At 39.8% G+C, this 23701-nt stretch overlaps 1 protein-coding gene across 1 annotated transcript in view; it reads left to right on the forward strand.

The window, feature by feature from the left end:
- GRXCR1 (glutaredoxin and cysteine rich domain containing 1) overlaps window positions 1–10494 on the forward strand; it is a 99668-nt gene extending 89174 nt beyond the window's left edge. Inside the window, exons 3-4 of the mRNA XM_036318250.1 lie at window positions 793–858; window positions 10315–10494. Coding sequence (XP_036174143.1) covers window positions 793–858; window positions 10315–10494 — 246 coding nt within the window. The remainder of the gene's footprint in view (window positions 1–792; window positions 859–10314) is intronic.
- The last annotated feature ends 13207 nt before the right edge of the window (window positions 10495–23701 follow it).

A 23701-nucleotide genomic window follows, 5' to 3' on the forward strand; every position in this document is an offset into this window, starting at 1 on the left:
CTGGGGAGTTGAGTGGGAGAATGTAAGAAGAGACTGGAAAGGAAAGGAAAGTGGGTAGTTAGAAGAAACACGGTGAGTTTTTGGAAAGTGTGGAAAGGGCAGACATTGCCCCAATTCTCATTTTCACAGAACATTTGAGAAGTTGAAAACATGGGTTCTGGAGTCAATCCCCTGCTTGTGTTCAAATTCCCACTCCGCTTCCTTTTTGGGTGACCTTGGACTTATTTAATCTCACGAAGGCTCGATTTCTGCTATGAGTAGAGTCAGACGCATCAGATTAGATGATGTTGGGTGCCTCCATCATAGTATGTGCTCAGTGGCAGTGGTTATTAACTCCTTTATTATTTTAGCTACTGTTATTTTTACATGCACGACTCTAGGAAGACCGTGCCCAGGATGCCTGGAATAGGGCAGAGACAGCCCAGGCTGGGCATGTGCTCAGAGGTGTCCTTTCCCAGATGGTAGAGCAGCTCCAGGCTCCCTGCACACCTCTGAAGGGAGTGCTGGAGCCTTTCACATCTGGGCTTACTCTGACAGTGGTGGGCTCTCTAGCGCTCCCCTCCTGCTGGCCACCCCCTCTTGCCCACGGTAAGCCTTACTAGATGGGAACATGTGAAAGGAAAGATACATTTCTTCTCCTCTTTGGCCTCCTGGTTGTAAACTTACTGAGATCTGATGGGAAGAATCATGTTCAGTATTTTGTAGCTTAAAACTTTCCTGGCTAGAACTTTATTTTCTCCAATACTAACAAAATGGATTTTCTTCCCCACCCCCACCTTCTCTTGTTAATAGGGTGCTGAGAAAATTTTGTCAATGAATGAATCAGGAGAACTGCAAGACCTCTTAACCAAAATTGAGGTAATTGTGCTTTTAGCAACTTATTTTTAGTAATCCAAATGTTAAACACATTCTGATTGTAACTGAGTTTTCCTACTTGAGTTTTCCCATGTTCTTACACATATGTAACAGGATACATGTGGCAGTTTTAATTTGATGTCACCTGTCATTAAATTTGCTCTAGTTAGAGTGGCTTTAGTGTTTGTTTCTAACAACCTCATAGTATTAGGTGAAAATTCCAGTCTGCTTTAGTAGAGCCTAATTCTCTAATAGAGGTGATGTTGATGAGGTATTTCAAATCAAACACTTGTCTTAAAGCATATTTAACATTTTTCATGTAAATTATTTTATTTTTCTCATGGATCATTTTTAAATATTACAAAAATTTATTTCTATAAAGTGCACATTTAAATTTTGTTCCTATACTGATTATTACAGCATCAGAGAAATACTTATTCAAATATGCAATGTATCAAATCAGTATGCAACCAGAAAGTCCCTAATCCTTCTCTGCTAAGCTTGCTTTTCTCTATATGTAGAAAGACCATGTATTTTACCATGGAAACTGGGAGACTTTGAGAGTGCAAAGGGGGTTTATAATTTTCTGGGATAGCAAACATGAGCCTAGGTGTTTCCAGGTGAACTAGGCTGTCTGTTTACCTGGAATCGAGTGTGTATGCCCCTAACAGCTTGTCCTGGTCTAGTCTCCTTTGCTGACCTTGTTTTTCATTGTCTACCATTCCTTCCACTTCAGTTAAAACAAAGAACTCTTTGTGCTTTATTACTGCCATTCCTTTGTGCAAGCTGTTCTGTCTGCCTGTAATGCTCTTGTTCCAATTCCTCCTTTCCCTCCACGGTCCTCGAGGCCCATTTGCAACATCACTTCTTCCCCAAATCATTCCCCAGCTCTCCCACCTCTGAATTCCTTTGACCCTCTTTTTGTTGGGTGCTTTTCAAAGTATTTTGATTTTTGTATGACTTTTCTTTGAGTATTTGATTCATGTCCCAAATGAACTCTGTGCCCCTTGGTTTTATCCCTATCATGTTTCATATTGTGACCTTCTCAGAAGGACAAACAATGTGGGTATGCACTTGATAGTTTAAAACTCCTTTTGAAAACCTCTATGGGAGGAGCTAACTTCTTTCCCTTGGTACCTATATCCTACTCCAGTTGCATGGAACCATTAATTTGGGTGAATATGTATTTTTTTATTTATGTGAATTAAGTTGGTCAATGTGTATTATTTTCTGTGCACTTTTTAAACTTATGTACATTTAATGAAATATATGTTATGAAATATACGTAATTTTGTGCCATATTATTTTCTCTAGGCACTATGTTTTTCAGTACCATCTATATTTCTGTGTGAACATTTAGCCTGTTTCTTCTAAGTGCTGTGTAGTTCTGCAGGACAACAGTGCTCCATAGAACTTTCTTCGGTGATGGAAATGTTTATATCCGTACCATCTGAAATAGTGACCATTGCTGCATGTGGTTATCTAACACTCAAAGTGTGGCTAGTGCGACTGAGGACTTAAATTTTAAATTTTATTTAATTATTCTTGATTTAAACTTAAGTTTAAATGCCACATGTGGCTCATAGCTCCTGTTTTGGATTGTGTAACTCTATGAAGCCCACCTACTATTTTCTTATCTACCCTCTTGTCCACTGATGGGCACCCTGATATCCCCCAACTCCTTCCATCAAACAAACAGTGCTGCAAGGAACAGTCCTGAGCATGTTCCCTGTGGGTTTCCCTGGAGTAGAAATTGCTGCTTCCGAGCTGATGCATAGACTTAGTTTTCCAGGAAGTGCCAGATGGCTTTCTGGAATGGTTGCACCATTCAACACCTCCTCCTGTAGAGAAAGAGGTTTAGTATGTTCCTGCTTCTTGACAATTAAGGTACATTGTTCTCTAACTTACAGTTGTCTAATTTTTTCCAGGGTAATAGGCAACTTGCTTTATTGAGCTATATTGATTTATTTTTTTAATTTATGTTTTTCTGATTACCACGGAGTTTGGACATTTCATTGTATACTTATTAGATTTTTTTTTATTTTTTTTTTTTTACCATTTCTTCTGTAAATTGTGCATTCTTATACCTTGCCTATTAAACATCTTGGACTTGCTTTTTGGGGTTGATTTTTTGGAAGGTCCTTCTATATTCTAGATGTTAAATTGTTGTTGGTTTTTGTCATTGCAATGTTTCCTTCCCTTTGTTCAGCTTCTTTAGTGGTATTGTTCATGCAACAGAAATTCTCTAATATAATCAAACCATCATTTTTCCTTATGTTTTGTGCTTTTGAATTTTTACTTATGAAACACCCTTCCACCTTAAGGTCAGAAAAACATTGTCTCATGTTTTCTTATATTAACTTTATTATTCACTTATAGGTCTTTAATTCATATAAAATCCAATTCCCTTTTCTTAACATATGATGATCCAGCTTCTAAATTCATCTACTAAATTATTGCTCTGTTGTGTTGATTTTATATTATAATAAACCCCCATTTATACTTGGGTCTTTGAGCTCTATAGTAACTTCCACTGATATGCTGTTTCTTATACCAAATCATACTGTCTTTCTTTTTGTGGTTTAATAAAAACTTTCAAGTTCTTACAAGGTGAATCTCCCTCATTACTCTTCTTAAAGATAGATGATTGACTTAGCTATTTATGGGCTTTTATTTCTTTGAGTCTGTAATTCTTTAATTCTACAACTGTATTAATAGCACCAAGCTATATTAACGTAACTTATCTCTCTCAGCTCAAAATATTTTGGAAAGAAGATTTTGTTATCTTCATTAAGTGTGTCTCCATTCTACTGATGACATAAACAAGGCAGATATTTAAGACTGTTTTTGATGTTAAAAAGAGTGGGATGCTACTGGCTTCTAATGTTATAGGAGTTTTAAGGTGCTATAGCTCTGTTGGGCTGCTTTGCCCATATAACCAAACTGGTAGAGAATTTGAAGCCATTTGAGAAAGCCCTGGTGGGCTCTGTCTATGAAAGGGGCTGAGGTTTAAGACAAACCAACCCCAAAAAAGAGACTGGCTCTGGAGAATCAGTTGGAGGAGCCAAACAAAGTGAATAAGAGTTGCAAGATTCAGATCCAAACCCATTGCATTCTTCTGGTTGGCTTTTGGCAATGGAGCAGGATTTAAACGTTCATGAGGTAGGCAGCGTTGGAGTCTTTACTCTGTAGCAAGTAATATTTTTGGTATTTTATATATTAAGTCTCTGAAACCTCACAACAACTCTGCAAGGTGGATTCTAATATTATCCCTATTTTGCCAGCCAAGTAACGGAGTCACCAAAGGTTGAATCACTTGCATAAGACCTTAGACAAGGTTCAATTTATGATTCCAATCAGCCTGACTCCAAAGCCCATGATATTAACCATGAATCTATGCTCTCATCACTCTTGAATTAAGTGTCATGTAGGTTTCTGAGAAACATGACCATAGTGGCAGGACCCAGGTGCGAAGTTTACTGGGAGGTAGATACAGTATTAAGTCCTGGGAACAGATGGTTTTAACACTGGGTTCTGAGACTTGTGGTGCATCATGGAAGATATGTAAATCGGTGGTAACTTTAGAGAGAAATCAGACAGATTCTGTTCAGTTTTAATTTGCTGATACTTGTGTGCTACATAGCAGACTTGACTGTCCTGGTCCTGGTAATTCAGGCCCCGCTAATCCCAGGTGATGATGAGGAAGGATGCTAGCAGTTGCAGCTGGGCCATCAGAAAGTGTCAGCAAATAATTTCAAGTTTTCTGGTCCCAAAATCTTAGCATCCATCTCTCCTGAGTGAAAATTGCTCTGGAAAGATGAGTGGGTCTGATTCATTAATGAAAATTGTCAGTGGCCTCTAACATAAAGAGCTGGCCAAAGGCAACAGAAGCAAGTGAAATATGGTGACAGCTGGTATGAGACTTGAGTTCAATAGGCTGGCTGTACCAATACAAGGTCTGCGCCTGAGAAAAGGGGTCCTCCCCACAGACTATGAGCCCCACGTGGACACAGATTCTTGTATACGTTGTTTTGTTCTTCACTGTTAGTGCCTAGAACAGGGCTTGCAAATAACGGGCACCCAGTAAATATTTTTGAGTTGCATCCTTTTGCATCCAAGGTGGGGCTTGGTTTTTTGAGAAGGCAAAGCAGTTCATTGATGAAAAAGATGAAAAAAATCGTTATTTTAATGTAGGAGAATCCTTGGGCAAAAAAAAAAAAGATGAATAAAAACACATTTTTAAGGCAAAATTGATTTATTACTATATTTATGTATTTATTTATATTAATAAGCAGGCTATAGATTAGAAGCAAAGAGGTAAGACTTTCCCTGACCCTGATGGTGTCCACACAGAGAACGCAAGGGAGCCCGAGGTGTCTCAGCAAACACCTTGTACTGGCAGATACTGGGTTAAAGTTCTCAGTTGGTTGAGAAGATCTAAGTAAGTTTTTGCCTTGCTATTTTTTTTTTTTTTGAAGACGTGAGCAAACATTTTGTTGTCATTTCTAGTAAGATTGCCAACATAGTGTCCATTTTCTGCCTGATTCTTCCCTGAAGGCTGGGGACTGCTAATTTGCTGTTCACATAGAACAGAGGTAAGATGCCCAGCAACACACTGAGGATGCTGGAAAGACCCAGGCTGTCTGTACAAGACATCTGAGCTGTCAAAGCTTGTCCTCACCTTCCCAGGAGAAGCACCGTTCTATATGATGGCCCCTCCCCGTGGGGAGATGGCCACAGCCTGTTCAGAGACTACGGTCTCAGAGCACCACCTACTCACTGGGGAAATCAGGCCATGTGTTCAGCCTGCTGCTCTCTGAAATCCGAACATCTTTTTAAGTAGGTTTATGGCAGTTTATCCCACTGGGTTCAAGAATCAGACTCATACATTCAGGCTTATCCATTGAGTATCATAAGCTACAAATTTCCTGTGTCTGCATTTTGTTCAGTGGCTTCTTTCGAAACTCTGCTAATTGATGATGCTTCCATCTCTATTCTGCTAACTATTCATTAGCAGCGTGGTCAGACAGAGAGGTGCTTATTAGCTACTTAATAAGCATTTGCTGAGTTGAAATGTTGAATATAGTTTCAAGCAAAATACAGGGACGAAGCTGAATCATGCAGAGATGATTACACGCCAAGTGCGCACTCTTTGACAATTTGTTGCATGGATTAAGTCTGCTTCATAGACAATCTGAATGATGAGGTTTGTTGTCACAGAGACTCAGATAAGTTGCTTCCTCTTTGGTTGAATGCTTAAGGGACTTTCAGGCTCTTCTGGAATAGGATTAGATGATCTGAAGTTAAGAATAAGAAGTGTACTTATTTCCTGATATTGAAGATTACTGGTCTTGGCACCCTATTTCTATAGTAGGTAGCAGCAAAGCCTTTTTATTTTTGAAATTTGAGTTTTGCTACCAAAAAATCCATTTGATTATCATTTATGAACTCCACACTTGCATCTTTGTCCCTTGGACCTTTATGAGAGATTTGGGAGTTCCTGTTGCTTCAACTCAGATGACCGCAGTATGGAGTGGCCCTCTTCAAAGATCTAAGGTTGGGGCTAAGAGCTATCTTTTATAGAACAGGGAAGTGTCGGTTTCACGACTGTATCCCTAATGCATTGCACAGTGCCTGGCAGTAGACCAGCGGTTCTCAACCTGTGGGTTTCGACCCCTTTGGCCTAAGACCATCCTGCATATCAGATATTTACATTACGATTCATAACAGTAGCAACATTATAGTTATGAAGTAGCAACGAAAATAATTTTATGGTTGGGTCACAACATGAGGAACTGTATTTAAAGGGCCAGAAGGTTGAGAACCACTGCAGTAGACACTCAACATATTTGTGGGATGAATGACTAAGTATTTTTTAAAAGTCCTTAAGCAAGAATATGTGAACAGAAAGAGATGAAAAAAAAATACTTTTTCACTTTTTAAAAAATTGAATTGTACTCCAAAGGGGCATGCTTCTACCCGAACCACTATTCAGAGGAGTGACATTCTATAGATTCTGGGCTCTGAGTGCTATTCTCAACTAAGTCTGCATGGATTCTCACTCTGCTGGGCATCAGGACACTGAAAAGTTACCCTAGATTCTTTAGTTGCTTGAAGGTCAAAGTCCTGAAATAGACCTCTTCATTGAAATGGAAGTCTGTATTGTTGCTAATATTGACTAATGTTAACTTCAGTTATTTCTCCTTCCTCCAAGCTGGAATATTGTCTAAGTTTTGGGAAATTTCTTAGCTCATTTTACATTTTCCCCCGAGGGCAAAACTGTGAAGGTGCTGGATTTAGGACACGGGAGCATCCTATATATTAAAAGCCTAATATGCTAAGTGTCTGGTCGTCCAGTCATCCATTCAACCAATCAAAGCATAATATGCTAATGATATGCTAAGGCCACTCAACCGCTCACTATGACATGCACTGACAACCAGAGGACAGACACTCTGGCTAGTAGGTTAGCTTGCTGCTGGGGTCCTGACGATCAGGACTGAGCGAGATGGGCTGGACATGCCCTGGAGCCCTCCCGCAGTCCCTTCCCAGCTGGCCAACCCCCCGCGTTCCTCCCCAGCCCCAATCTTGCACTGGTGTGGTCCCTGGGTCTGGCCTGCACCTTCTCGCAATCCAGGACACCTTGGGGGATGTCAGAGAGCCAGTTTCTACCTGATCCCGCAGGCCAGACCGAGGGACCCCACTGGTGCACTGGGTCTTTAGTCTAATATAAGCCAGCTTATTTTCTTTATAAGAAGCTCTTTGAGATGGAGCCAACGTTCCAGTGCAACAAAAGTGCTCTTTGAAGGAGATGGCTGGGCATGACTGGATTGTTTACCTTTATTAGAAGACCAAATGGAGGAGAATATACAGGAATGGGATTCCTGGAGGCTAATGGAGTGCTGGGGATGCCTAGTGAGTCGTCTCAAGACCCACCTCCACCCCTCACCCTATTCTGCTTTAGTCATAGCATTTATCCTCTTAACTGTTTTACATTTGGGAATCATATGTAATATAGTATTTGGGAAAAATGGATGTAAATAAGGTTGAACCTACTATTAAACAGAAAGAACAATGTCTTTTGCTCTTGAAGAGAGTGCTTCAGTTTCTAGTTTTCTGATCCCCTGTACCCTGAACATTTTTTTACTCATTCAGAGGCTTTATTTCCTCATTTATAAAATGAGGTTGTTGTGAGCACTGGGTATAAACTCTGCAGGCTATGTAAGCCATCCTTTCCAAGTTTATGGCTGAAACAACTAATTTTTTTTAGGAATGGAAGTGGCTTTATAATTTTTCCAACACTGTGCTCTGAGACATCAGAATTCACACATGTATAGAAATATATTTATTCTCCCTTAAGACCTGAAACCAAAAGACTAAGTATAGAAGTATTTAAATAAAGTGACTTTAAAAACGATAGACAATGGTTGTATCATGTGACTACAAACAATTTAGATGGAGGCAGCAGTTAATACAAATCCCTTCAAATAAGGATTTATTAATGAAATAACAATGAATAACTTTATTCGGTGGTTACTATGTGCCAGGCAATATCCTATTCATTTTTCATGAATTAACTCATTGAATCCTCTCAACAACCCTTTGAGTAAAAGACAGATCTCAGAATAGCACGGCATGGATTTTGATGACATTATTTTAGGGTGGCCTTTGTCCATCTGTGATTCCCTTTAAAGTGACAATTTAGCTTTTAATATTTATAAATTAATTTTATTTTAGGAAATTTATTTGACCTGACTTATGGAAGAGCTTTGAATCTCTACAAACTTGACAAAGTTCCTTGTTTGTGTCATTCGGGTTGACAGCCATTACTTTCCATTGAAGTAATTCTGTGCTAATAAAAATGAGCTATTACATGGCTTTTCTATCTTGATATAATAGCTAAGTCAAATGGTAATTGCACATGAATGTTGCAGAAAATTCATATCTGAAAACTGGTCTGAGAATATATAAATTTTAAGGCAACCATGTTCTTAATGGTTGTTTCCCAAAGTACCTTCCACAAGGTAGAACATATGAGCAAATTACAGTTGTTTCTTGAAAAAAGGGTTCATATAGTAGTTTGTGCTGGGGAAATGGTGGGTTAAACACACTTAGGCACGCATGTTTTTTCAGTCAGATTTTTTGGTGACTTTTATTGTGCAATTGTGACGCTCCAGAGAAAAGTTGTATGTAAGTGTAAGTATGTCCAGTATGTGTGTGTGTGTGTGTGTGTGTGTGTGTGTGTGTGTGAGTATCCACATTTCTCAGCATTAGCCATTATTCTTGTTTCAAAGCTTCACTTTCAAACATTGCTGCAGATTCCTATTTTGCAAGTCAGAAGCTTGGTTTTCACTCACTTTTTTCTATGTCTTCATTTTATAATGGCTCCTAACCTGTCCCCAGCTGACGGAGGCCACCAGTGACTCCAGCAAAGGTTACACGTGCAAAACAGCAAATAGAAATGCGTATGGATCATTTTCAAAATGTTATCCTCCACACACTGGCTAGTCATTTTCATCCTACTGCCAGGGTTCTTTATCTTTCCTTGAGGTAGAAAGGCTGATAGCAACCATGAGAAATTATACAGACTTGGAGAAACATCCTAACATTTTTATGACTTTTTTAAAATATAAAATGAGGAAAACATTGCTTGAATTATCTGCTTTACGGAGGTGTCTATAGTATATGTGTGAAGGGAGAGGCCAGGGAAGTTTCTATATAATAATGCATTGAGCCGAAACCGGTTTGGCTCAGTGGATAGAGCGTCGGCCTGCGGACTGAGGGGTCCCGGGTTCGATTCCGGTCGGGGGCATGTACCTGGGTTGCGGGCATATCCCCGGTGGGGGATGTGCAGGAGGCAGCTGATCGATGTTTCTCTCTCATCGATGTTTCTAACTCTCTATCTCTCTCCCTTCCTCTCTGTAAAAAATCAATAAAATATATTTAAAAAAAAAAAATAATGCATTGAAAGTGCTTTTTAAAAAAACAAACATATTCAAATGGGCAATAAAACCTGGGGTCCCCAGGTGGTAGTGGCGCCTCTGCACTTCAGCTTTTAGTTTTCGGAGTTTCCAGACTCAACTGCTATTGATAGTAGTCTATTGACACAACCACAAAACTGTTCAGAGACACTAGAGAGAAAGTTGCCGTATTTCCCTTTAATGCAAATCACCATCTTCTGCATTGTTTGGTTTGTAAATATGTGGTTTTATATGATGGGTTTCTCTAAGTGTGTGCCCTTTGACCAAAAATGCACCAAGTTTTATAAATTAAGCTCCTGCTATTGATGGCCGTCAATGGGGCAATGAAGGAAACTTCATCTAGCTTTCCCAGTGCATAGCTATATGATGCCAATAGTATTTTTATGAGCATCAACAGTACAGAGGGACAGGGAAGCTGACGAGTTGTCCATGCTAACACATTTTCTGTTCTCTGTTGTCCTCCTGCCGCCCTATACAGAGAGTGCAGCATCCACACGAGTGTCCTTCCTGTGGAGGCTTTGGCTTTCATCCGTGCTCCGTGTGCCATGGGAGCAAGATGTCAGTGTTTCGAAACTGCTTCACAGACTCTTTCAAAGCCCTGAAGTGCACGGCGTGCAACGAGAACGGTCTTCAGCGCTGCAAGAGCTGTGCTGCTTAGGCAGTGCTTCCACCAGGGAGAGCCGCGTTTTATCAACCGAGGCAATCATTTGCTTTCTACTTTTTTTTTAATGGTCACGTTTATGGATTAATCAATAAACTTTGTTTATTATAAGTGCCTTTGTTTTGAATGTTTACTGTGACCATTTGATTTGATATCAAGTGAATGTTGATTTAACAACATGCCAAGCAAGCCCTGTGCTAGTAGATCCTGGTTTCTATTTGGAAATACCCAGCACCATTCCAACATGTCCAAAGTTTGACTCCTTAAATGGGTTTGCTTTTCTGAAGAAAAGACACAATGTATCTATCTGATGATGCCTATTGCAATGTCACCCTATGGGTGAATTAATTCAACTTTCTAGGTGTATAGAACATATTTCTATGGGAGAAGAGAGCTCTGGGATAGTGGGAAAGAATATGGTCATATTTATTCTTAGACAGCAACATTTTTACTACATCTTGGACCAGATGATCTTAATGATAAATCAATGCTGCCAGATGGATTTCATGGTGATGATAAAAAATAAGCTGCCAGAAGACTTATCCAGACTTATTTTTTTTTCAAGCATCTGCTTTGTGTGTCATGGAAAGCAAGCAAAGGCTGCCATTATTGTCCTCTTGAGCTGGACGCAGAGAACTATATAGTTTGAACACATCATAGGCAATGATAGAAAAGGGGACAGAAGAAATTTTGCTAGAATTATTGGCTGATGCCTAACTGTGCACACATCTGTACTCTGATGAAATTCTTTATCAATGATTTTAATAAATCACCTTCACAATATTTGTAATGTCATCAAAATATTTTATACCTTGGTTTTAGACAAAGTTATGTTTACCAAATACTTCCTAATCATCTAGGCACAGTATTCGGTATAATTTCTGCTTTCATGGCACTTACTCTGTAAGAAGGAAAGAAGTATTAACTAACTATAAGCAAAATAAGTCTTATAAATACTAAATGAAACTGTGCTCTGGGAGTGTATAGCAGAAGGAGCAACCTGAATGAGTTAGGAAATGGTAAGAAGAGACTGTTGAGCAACTGATAGTGAAACAGACATGAAGGGTAATAGGAAACTAGTTAGTTAAAGAGTCTGAGAGATAGTGCTTCAAGGTCAAGGATAGCATATGTGGAGACTCTGAGGTCAGAGAAAGGTGTATGTTTCTCTGTTGAGGAACTGTTAGAATCCAATATGGGAAGTTTCAGTCTAGTAATAGTGGAACAGTTATGGCGGACTAATAATATGCTAATAATATGTTTACATGAACAAGATAGGAAAACGTAAACTGCTCAAGCCATTGGAAAGCAACTAAAATGGAAAGATACAGGGAGGGATTCAATCACTAGACAAAGGGAAACAAAATGAGCCCTACATTTATCCAGCTTATCCTCTGAGAGCACTTCCAGTTGGCACCGAATAGAGCTCATGAAGAAAGAGCATTGAAACTAGAGACATCTTTAAAATGTTGTCATGCAATCCATAAACATGGTAGATTTCTTCATATATTTGGGTTTTCTATAATTTCTTGGCGGAATATGCACTGTAGTTTTCAATGTGAAAATCTTACACATCTTTTGTAAAATGTATTCCATGGACTTGATGTTTTCTGATAGTGTTATACATTGTATTATTTTAGTTTTGTAGTCTAAGTGTCTGTTGCTTGTGTATTGTATTCTAATTTTTGTCTAATGACCTTGAATTCAGCAGTTTTGTTAAGTTCACTTTGAGGTTCAACAGTTTGTGGATTTCTTTGGATATTCTACATATCAACTGTATTATTTACAGACTAGTGGCCTGGTGCATGAAATTCATGCACAGAGGTGGGGGTGGGGTATCCCTGAGCTTCGCCTGCACCCTCTCCAATCTGGGACATCCCTCTCACAATCCGGGACCACTGGCTCCTAACTGCTCACCTGCCAGCTTGCCTGATTGCCCCTAACCACTCTGCCTGCCAGCCTGCTCACACCCAACTGACCCCCCCGCCGGCCTTCTAGCCCCCAACTGCCCCCCCCCTTGCTGGCCTGATTGACCCCAATGTCCCCCCCTGCCAGCCTGCTTGCCCCCAACTGCCTCCCTGCCGGCCTGATCACCCCCAACTGCCCTCCCCTCCTGGTCAGATCCCCCCTAACCGCCTCTGCCTTGGCCCCGCCACCATGGCTTTGTCCGGAAGGTCTCCCAGTCTAATTAGCATATTACCCTTTTATTAGTATAGATGATGAGCCTCATTTTTTTTTAATCTTTGTGACTTTTTTTTTTTTTGCCTTATTTAGGACCTTCATCACAATGTGAAATAGAAGTGATGAAAGTAAACATTCATGCACTCTTCCTGAAAAAAAATAAATGTTGGAATTTGGGGCTGCAGCATGCCTTGAATTGAATGGATACTTCTAAGAAATGAGAAGACCAAAGACAAGTCCCCAAATATGCTCATCAATTCCACTCAAACCCTTGGCTGATCCTGACTTACATATACAGACTCATATCCTGAGACCAAGCAATTCTCGGACACCACCTGGGTATCCTACAATCCAACTCAGTTCTGACACTATATACCTGAAGATAAAGAACTCAGTCCTATAAAACTGCCCTCCCGCCCCAAACACTTGTTACCTGTGCTTTCAACCAAGTGGCTATAGATCACAACTCCCTGCTTAGTTTCCATTAATTTGCTAGAGGAGGTCACAGAACTCAGAGAAACATTTTACTTGTTAAGTTGCAGGTTTATTGTTAAAGGACAGGACTCAGAAACAGCCAGAGGGAAGAGATGCATAGGGCAAGGGATTGGGGAGAGGGCACAGAGCTTCCATCCTCTCTCCAGGTGCACCACTCTCCCGAATTTCCATGTGTTCACCAACCCAGAAGCTCAGACCCTGTCCCTTTGGGGCTTTGTGGAGGCTTCCTTATATATATGTTACTTATTGAATCATTGCCCATTGGCAATTGTTTTGACCTCCAGATCAGAGCGGGACTGAAAGTTCCAACCCTCTAATCACACGGTTGCTTCTCCTGGCTCTGGGCCCTAATCCTTAGGTGAGGCCCAAAAGGCCCCTCATTGACATAACAAAAGACAATGTTATGCCTTTATAACTTAGGAAACTCTAAACATTTTGAGGAGTTTTGTGCTAAAAAAGGGGATGAAGACCAAATATGTGTTTATTTTTATAAATCTCAATTATGCAGAGGAAAGAAGTCACTAAGAGGCCAAAGAGTTGAGCAGAGAGTTCAGGAGCTGTTTGTGTTGCAAAGTCAGTTTGGACTTCACAAGGAAATGCATGAATGTTCCCTTGAAATCTCAGAAGGGGCCCATCTTCAAAGTAAGGCCCAAAATTAAGGGCTGTGCTGTAAAGCTAAAAACAAAATGAAACACAAAACATGCTTTCCCCTATAAGGCATAAAACCAAACTCCCATGATATCATCATCTTTTAATATGTGACTACCTGTTAGAACAAAACTCAATACGCAAACAAGCGAAAGGAAGGAACTCGGTGAATAGGAAAATCTACAGCTATCATAATTCTTAATGTATATACAATATTAAATACTTCCCCCTCAGATCAGGAAGAGTGCATAAATGTTCACTTTCATGACTTTTATTTAACCTTGTGATGGAGGTCCTAGCTAGTGAAATAAAACAAGAAAAAAAAATGCCATAAACATGGGAAAAAAATAAATCTCAGTATTTGTAACTAACATAATTGAAATATAGAAAATCCAAAAAAATCTACAAACTGTTGAACCTCAAAGTGAACTTAGCAAAATTTTTGGATTCAAGGTCATTATACAAAAATTAGAAATACAATACACAAGCAACAAACACTTAGAATATAAAACTAAAATGATACCATTTATAAAACTATCAGAAAACATCAAATATACGGGATACATTTTATAAAAGACTAGAGGCCCGGTGCATAAAAATTTGTGCACTCGGGTGGGTTCCTCAGCCCGGCCTGTGCCCTCTCGCAGTCTGGGGCCCCTCAGGGGCCCTTTCCCCTGACTGCTGGCACCAGTTTTCCTCCGGCGCCCGGAACTCAGGTCTTCGCTCTTCGCCAGGACTCCGGCCCTGGGGACAAGGCCGGCCCGTTAGCCCTTCCCTCGCCGCTTGGGCCCCGGGGGCAGGCTGGTGCGGAGGGCTTTCCGCTTTGCTCTTTGCTCGCCACGCTGGCCTTCGTTCGCTGCTCCTGCCCGGGGCCAGCTGGCTTCGCTCCATCGCTTGGCGCCTACATATGCAAATTAGCCACCATCTTTGTTGGTGGTTAATTTGCATATCGCCCTGATTAGCCAATGGGAAGCATAGCAAAGGTATGGTCAATTACCCTTTTTGTCTTTTATTAGATAGGATGTGTCATACTTCCACATTTAAAACTACAGTGCAGATTTTGCCAAGAAATTGTAGATCTAAATACATGGAACAAGCTACCATGTTTATGGGCTGGGCGACAAAATTATAAAGATGTCTATAGTTTCAGTGCAATCTTAAAACCCCACCAGATGCTTTATATAATTGATCAATAATTCTAAATTTATATGAAAATGCAAACCATCTAGAGCAGCGGTTCTCAACCTGTGGGTCACGACCCCGTTGGGGGTCAAACAACCCTTTCACAGGGGTCACCTAAGACCATCAGAAAACACATACATAATTACATATTATTTTTGTGATTAATCACTATGCTTTAATTATGTTCAATTTGTAACAATCAAATTGGGGGTCACCACAACATGAGGAACTGTATTAAAGGGTCGCGGCATTAGGAAGGTTGAGAACCACTGATCTAGAGTACCCAAGAACATTTTGAACAAGTAAAGTAAGTATAGACAAATAGATTAATGGAATCTAATAGAATGTACAGAAGTAGATGCACACAATAAGGTCAACTGTTTTTCAATAAGGATGACAATTCAAAGCAATGGGCAGTGGAAAGTCTTTGTGACAAATAGTGCTGGAAACCACCAGATTCCCACATAATCAGAAAAATGACTTTGAAAATGACTAGTACTACCGTTGCGACCACTACCGCTACTGACATCTAATGGCTAGAGAGGCAAGCAATACTGAAAAACAGCCGCAACTGGTTTGGCTCAGTGGATAGAGCATCGGCCTTACGGACTGAAAGGTCCCAGGTTCGATTCCGGTCAAGGGCATGTACCTGGGTTGCGGGCATATCCCCAGTAGGAGATGTGCAGGAGGCAGCTGATCGATGTTTCTCTCTCATCAATGTTTCTAACTCTCTATCTCTCTCCCTTCCTCTCTGTAAAAAATCAATAAAATATAAAAATAAAAAAAAAATACTGAAAAACATCCTACAAAACACAGGGAGACTCCTTCCCTCCACAAAGGATTATCAAGACCAAACTGTTAATAGTGTCAAAATTGAGAACATCTGATGTAAATGTCAAAAGCTAGTCCAGGAGAATAACTTCACCATACTGTGGTAGGCAAGATGTTTGAACAAGGCACAAGATGCCTAAATATGTGACTTGTTCAGGTAGAAAATAATAAATTGGACTTAATTAAAGTTAAAATCTCCTCATTAAAAGAAATTATTTATACAAATCAAGAGGGAAGCCAGAACTGGGATGATATATACACAATACAAATATCTGCCAAAGACTCATATCTAGGTAATTTGTAGAATTCTGAAAAAAAATCAGTAATTCAGACAATATAAGTGGGGATTGGGGGGCAATGGGGAGATAAGGACACATGTGTAATACCTTAATCAATAAAGGAAAAAATGTTTTTAAAAAAATAAAAATAAAAACAAAGAAAAAAAGAATCTTAGAGATTATAAAATATGAATCTTATTTTATAGGTAAAAAAGCAGAGGCACTCAGAAGTAAATTGTGTTTCAGAACTGGTTTCAAACTGAGGCTCCTGACTTCCAATTCTGTGCTCCTTAGGCACATCATGTGGTCAATAATAAACCTCTGTTGAAAACATTATTAACCAAAAAAAAAAGACAATATAATAAAAAAATAGGCAACAGACACCTCACAAAAAAGACATATGGATGGCTAAAAACATAGGAAAAAATACACATCACTAGTCATCGCAGAACGCAAATTAAAATCACAAAGTGATATTACTACATCATATTTAAAATGGCTAAAATCTGAAGAGACTTAAAATGTAAAGTGTTGGTGTGGATGGGGAGCAACTGGAACTCTCCTACATTGCTAATGAGACTGTTAACTGGTACAATCACTTAGGAAAACCATTTGATGGATTCAATGGAGGTAAGCATACACAAGTGGTATACTCAACAATTTTGCTCCTAGCTGTTTAGTCAAGAGAAACATATGTCCACATGCTACAAAAGTTTCATGGAAGCTATATCATTAACAGCCAAAATGTGGAAAGATCTCAAATGCCCACTGACAGGAGAACTGATAAGCAAATTGTGATGTATTGACACAAGGGCACACCTCCTAGCCATAAAAAGGAACAGGCTATGGCCACTTGAGAGCAGATTGCTCCTCTGTCAAGAAAAGGGGGAAGAGTTTCTTGCATCAATAAAGTTTCTTATCCAACATGGTTTTAAGATTCTATGAATTAGTAGGGTCTATCTAGAAATTTCCTGACTACCCAGACCCTGGCTATGTTTCTTAAAATCTGGCCATAGTCCCAATGTTTTTGTCTGGAGCAGAATGAGGATGGAGAATTAGAACAGTACAAGGGATTCTAATTTTCAGACCCCATCTTGAACTACAAGCTCAGAGGACAAAAGGTCTCTGACTTGTGTTTGTGTTCACAAGGAATTTGTTTCTGTTTCTATACTTTATTCTTTTTTTAAAAAAATCCATTGGCATCGAATTAAAGTGTTAATGTTTTCTGCTGATTATTTGTGAGCTTCTAAAGAAGAACATCATGGAAGAGTAATGAAATAAAAAAAATCTCAGAGATCTCATGGAATTGCAGAGGTTAATGAGAGTAATAAGCTCAGAAAATAAGCTTACAATAAGCTTATTTAAGCATAAATTTAAGTTAACTTTCTAGAGAACTGGGTTTAGATACTTCACCTCTGTTCCAGTTCTATAAAATATAAATGAGAGATAATTATCCCTGCTATATTTATCCCATATTGTTCTATGGGATTAATTAGAATCTATAGGGAAGTACTTTTAAAATGCAGAGTAATAAACAGAGGCAGAGGGTAATTTCATAATTACCATGAAAATCATGCATCAGCAATATACCTTTTTACTGACCACATAAAGGAAATGAACTAACATTTATTGGACACCTTCTGCATGCTTGTTTTTTTAGAAGGTATCCCGTTTATTCTTTATAATACCATGAAGAAACTGTGATTTTTTTTTTTGTATTATAAATTGTTAATTTTCCTCATCTTGAAATTTGTTAGCTTATTGTATCTTAAGTGTCCACGTGAGCTGCCTTTATTTCTGATATAAAGTGGGAAATCAGTCAAGCAAACAACACACCTGCTCAGAGATGAACACCTACATAAGCCATAGAGTTGGAAGGAAAAGAAAGGCCTTCCCTGTGCTCTTACAACTTCATACAGTCCTCTCGGCAACTCTCCATTTATTTCAAAAGCCAGGCCATGCTGCTTGCTGGCCAAGGATATGTAGGAATATAATCAGGTGGACCATGAATAAATTTTGTAAAAGATTAAAGGAGGGATTTAAAAACATGGCACATACTTTATAAATATAAATGCATATTTAGTTTTTAATCTTTTTGTCAGATCAAGGTCTTTTGAAAAAAGATAAATTGTGAATATACTGATTAGAATTTTGTCTGGTCTTTCAGGTACAAACCTCAGAGGAGCCATTCTGGAATTCTTTGAAGTGGCATGAAAATTTAAAGACTATTTTGGCAAGCAACCTGAATGCAATATCCCTTTTAATTTAGGGGATTGTTTCTCCTGATCTTCTGTAGTTTCTTCACCCATAATAACTTGACAGTAATTTTCTTTCTTAATACTGACTTTATGAAGTTATTTCTAAAGCGTTAAGCTTACTTTCAATAGAATCAACATTTACCTCTCTGTGCTCATATTTAACAAGCCTATGTAATATTTAGTTATAAAAATTATCTCAATTAAAATTAATATGCCATTTTGGTACACACACATACACATATACTTATAAACACAATTATTAGGCCGATTTGTCAAGAAACAAAACTGACTTTATACTTGTCTGCTGGTAGCAGAAGTATGCAAACAGGTAAGACTTTTTTTCCGAGTTGCAAGCATACAGCGGGCACAGGGCATCAGAAGGCATGTGTTACAGAGGGCATGGGGAGGGGGTGAAGGTGTGTGTGGAAGCTGGCTAAGAAAGCTTTAGCTAACTGAAGGACCATTTCAGTAGCCAGGGGCATTGTTGATAATATGCTCAAGATTAGTCATCCTCACCTTCCTCACCGCCCTTTGGGTTATCAGCAGCTGGTATTGCTTAGCAGGCTGTTGGACCTGTGGTGAGTGACTGAGGACCGGGAGGAGACAGTCTTAGAAGGAGACAGTCTCTCTTTGGTTCACTTCACTTAGCCTAATGTCCCCTGGATGATCTCCCTTGTATGTGGAATCTACAAAAGTTGGATACATTGAAGCAGAGAGTAGAATGGTGGTGACCAGATGGGGCGGTAGGAAAAATAGATGTTAATCAAAGGGTACAAAGTTGCAGTTATGCAGGATGAATTTAGTCTTAGAGATCAAATGTACAGCAAAATGACTATAGTGACTAATAATACTGCATTGAACCCTGGAAATTTGCTTAGAGACTAGATTTCAGGGGCTCTTATCGCATATGCAAAAAAATGTAGCTATTCGAGGAGATGATATGTTAATGAGCTTGGCTGTAATAATCATTTCGCTGTGGATATGTATACAAAGGTTGTACACCTTAAATATATACACTCTACATTAAAAATGAAATAATGTGCATTTTTAAAATTTTTTAAAATATATTTCATTGGTTTTTTTACAGAGAGGAAGGGAGAGGGATAGAGAGTTAGAAACATAGATGAGAGAGAAACATCGATCAGCTGCCTCCTGCACACCCCCTACTGGGGATGTGCCCACAGCCAAGGTACATGCCCCTGACCTGAATCGAACCCTGGACCCTTCAGTCCACAGGCTGATACTCTATCCACTGAGCTAAACCGGCCAGGGCATAATGTGCATTTTTAAAAAAGAATGAGAGTCTCAATGAGCACACAGCCGCCGCAGACAGGCTTTTCTGGATGTGATGGCGGTGGATTCCTATTGAGAAGCACCCTCCTCCAGAGAAACCCCACTTCCTTGGAAATTCTTTGAAGAGAGACACATTTTGTCCCACGATGGAGAAGTACTCAGGCCTCAAACAAGTCCTCTAGGAAGAGAAAATGCACCCATTCTGATGAAAATGTTTTTCCCCAGCTCTATTCTGACCTTTAGGGACTCCTTTTTAAACCTAGCCTGGCGGAGCACACATTGAAAAACTCAAAATGCATGAGTTGGTAGCAAGGTGACTCTGAACAGTAGTTTGCCGGTATTAAGTACCAGTAATACAGCTTTTATAGAAGAACCTAAGATGCCCTAAAATCATTGCTTATATGTAGCAAAACTGAAGCCTACTCTTAATATTAATCAACACCTAGAAAATCCATATTAATTTCCTCTAAACTATACCTGCCTCTGTTAGCAACCTGTGCTCTTACATTGTTACTTTTGTTTTCTATATGTTTCTGTGATCATAACCCTTTTCTCCCTGCCACCTCATTAGAGGAATATCTATAAACATGTTATCAGTGCACCCCAAAATTGAGGTACACAGATCAATTAAAAAGCAAAATGTTTGCACAGTCTGGCAAATGGTGTTAGGGGTATGCTCATTTATAACAATAAAAGGACAAGATTAAGAGTGATGGGAAATGGGGATCTTTCCAGTGTTTTTCTTATAAATCGCTGGCTGTTTTGTGTGTGGGACTGTTCTGCGCTTGACGGATGAAGACGTTGTGAGGCTGAAAAGCCCCAGGAGAAGCTGTAGTACAAAATCGAAGCTGCTTTTTCCTGGAAGACCAGCTGCCACGTCATTGCTCTGAAGTTTCCATATTTGCTTTGACCTTTCGAGGTCTGTTTTGAGTGCTTTTCTGTCTGCTGTAGATTTTACCTGGAGACAAAATTGTCAATATACTTTCCGTCACATTTTTGGTTTCTGGCTGGGAAATATTATAGCATGCTTTATTCTTAGGAAAGAGATATATATCTGCTTTCCAGAACATTGTTCCCCAAGGTAAACATGTCTGTACTCTTTGTACCTTTTCAGCAGTTGCTATGAATCCTTTGCTGTTATAACTGGGTGAACAGCTGTCAAGAGCTGTTACCTCTTCCTAACGGGTTCTCTCCCCATTTTCTTCTCCTTTGATGTTTGTGGAAACGGGGGTAGGGGAAGATTTTTGAGCCTATTTATGAAGTAGGAGCACTTTCATCTCTGAATAAAATATTTAAATTTGTTAATAATGTTACTGTGATAAGTAAGTATAGAAAATTCCTTGAGTTTATGGAATCAAGACTAATCATGAGGCACTCAGTCAAGAGATGCACCAGGCATTGTGAGGGATACAAAGATGAGTGTAAGGTGGCTTTGTCGGTCTCTTCCATGATGGGGAGGTAAGACGTGTTCTAGTTAGATAGAGCACAGACTCTGCCCTGCAGGTGACTGGTTGGCAGAGGGTAAAGCACTAAGTGTTTGCATGCTCAAAGGAGCAGAATATTTGAACACCGGAGACTCCTGGGGAGACATAGCTGGAAGTAGTGCCTGTGATACCAGCTAGGATGTCTATAGGCAAAAATATGGGTGGAAAGTTATGCCTGGCTATGGAATCAGGCAGGTGGAAAGCAAAGTGCTTAGCACAGTGCCTGGCAGATGGCAAACAGTCATTACACATTCCAGACGATCCCAATGATGATGATGACAGGCTATGTGTCACTGAGGTCTGGAGCACAGGCTGTGGGTTCTGACAATTTGGTTCTGAATCCCAGTTCTGCCATTTGCCAGCTGTGTGACTTCAGGCAAGTTTGTTACATTTTCTGTAGATCAATATTATTATTTGTAAATGGAAGTAATACTAATGCTTACATTATAGGGTTGTGGGGAGCATTAAATTAATACCCATAAAGTATTTAAGTACCAGTCATATAGGATTACAGATAGTGTGGGTATAGATTGAGAAAAGCTTTGTAAGCACAAATTTTTGCATTCATTCTGTAAATGAATGCTTTTTCAGTCAGGTTATTTGTCCAATGAAACATTGGTTTGAAAAAAGGAAGTAATCTATATCTAAAAGCCTAAGCGACCATTACGACCAAACAACCAGAACAACTGGAACGACCGGTGGACCAGTCGCTATGCCACACACTGACCACCAGGGGGCAGATGCTCAACGCAGCCAACCTCCCCTGGTTCCTCCCTCATCCCTCCCCCCACACCCATCCAGCAGGCCCTGTCCAGCAGCTGGCAGGCCCCCAGGCCCCGGCCGGCCTGGCCCTGATCGGGACTGGGCGAGACAGCCCTGATAGGTCCTGATCACTGGCCAGGCCTAGGGACTTCACCCATGCATGAATTTTGTCCACCAGGTCTCTAGTTATATAATAAAAGAAGTGAGGGATTTGACAAGTAATAAATTAAGAGTTTAGGGTGCAATATATACTCTTAACCAAGACAGTACATAATAATGGTGTTTTTTGTTTGTTCTTTTTGCATTATCAGAATATTTTGGCTCAAAATATTTTTTGTTTTTTTCCTATTCCCATGATATTGGGTTATTAGCATCTTAGTATTCAAAGGAACACTGCTTCCATCAGAAGCCAAAACAATGGTCTGTTGAACTGGAAGTTGAGATTCCCATAGGCCATTTTTAAGCTTTTGATGACACCAGACCCACAGAGAAAAGATTACTGCTTGGAAAGTGATTGATCCTGTTTATCAATGGAAAATAGTATTATTGTTACACAATGTGTACAGGAGGAAGTATAGTGATAATAATATTTCTGGACCCATTACCAAGTGAGTGCAAAGTTTTAGAGGAATCTTTGACACCCAAGCCATACCCATGGAATCACTGGACACAAGCAAGAGCCTGAGTCAAGTGGTAATCTTCTAATCTCTACAAAGCTCTTGGCTAAATTCCATTTTCTTTTTACTCCATAATAGAGAATATGAAATCCTTGCCAATAATATTTGGTGTATATTACCTTCCTTGAAACGTTACAAATATTTTGTAGACTTGTGAGCAGTTCCAATAACATGAATTAAAAAAATGTGTATGTGGAAGTGGTGATTTGTTCCTAAATTTTCCATCACAATTGGCAAAAATTATTATTTCTCTACATAAAGGTAGTGTTGCCCTAGCTGGTTTGGCTCACTGGATAGAGTGTCAGCCTGTGGACTGAAGGGTCCCAGGTTCAATTCCGATTAAGGGCACTTGCCTGGGTTGCGGGCTTGATCCCCAATAGGGAGCGTGCAGAAGGCAACCAATCAATGATTCTCTCTCATCATTGATGTTCTATCTCTCTCTCCCTCTTCCTTCCTCTCTGAAGGCAATACAAATATATTTATAAATAAATAAATAAATAAATAAATAAATGAATAAATAAACAAACAAAGGTGGAGTTAATGGATGGGAGAGGGGCTCATCTGGAGGTGGTTGCTGCTGGAGGTGGGATTTTTGCGATATCCTGAGAAGAGGACTATTCTGAGACTCCCACGGGAGAATAAATGATTTTTATTTGCATGAAATTCAATCCCTGAGGTTTCAAAGTTCATTTCCTTTAGTGCAGGCAGAGAAGGAGTGTCACTGGGGCTTCAGTAGAGCTAAAATCAGAGCCAGTGTCCAGGGTTTCCTTTCCCTGTTGGAGCTGGGTCCAGGCCAGCACCTGGGAGCTTAGCTTGTTTCCCTATTGCAGTCCATCAGTCCATTGTGTGTGGGGGTCTGCAGGGCCGTATGGCTCTGGAAGAAACACAGGTAAATGCCAGGAAACCAGGAGCACAGGAGCAACCACAGCAGCAAGACCGATCGTTCCTTTGTGGAGATGATGTAGTCCCAAATTTCCGCATGCTTGCAATGGCTGTGCCTGTTCTGGCCAACCACCTCTGTCCTCAGGTGTGATTTACAGACAAGTACCTCCCCCAGGCTCCCAGCTTTATTGGGCATACGCCTATCTTCCCCTTGTTGGATTCCTTTCCCCAATGTT

The sequence above is a fragment of the Myotis myotis genome, unplaced genomic scaffold (assembly GCF_014108235.1).
Source record: "Myotis myotis isolate mMyoMyo1 unplaced genomic scaffold, mMyoMyo1.p scaffold_m19_p_1, whole genome shotgun sequence".
Taxonomy (NCBI): Eukaryota; Metazoa; Chordata; class Mammalia; order Chiroptera; family Vespertilionidae; genus Myotis; species Myotis myotis.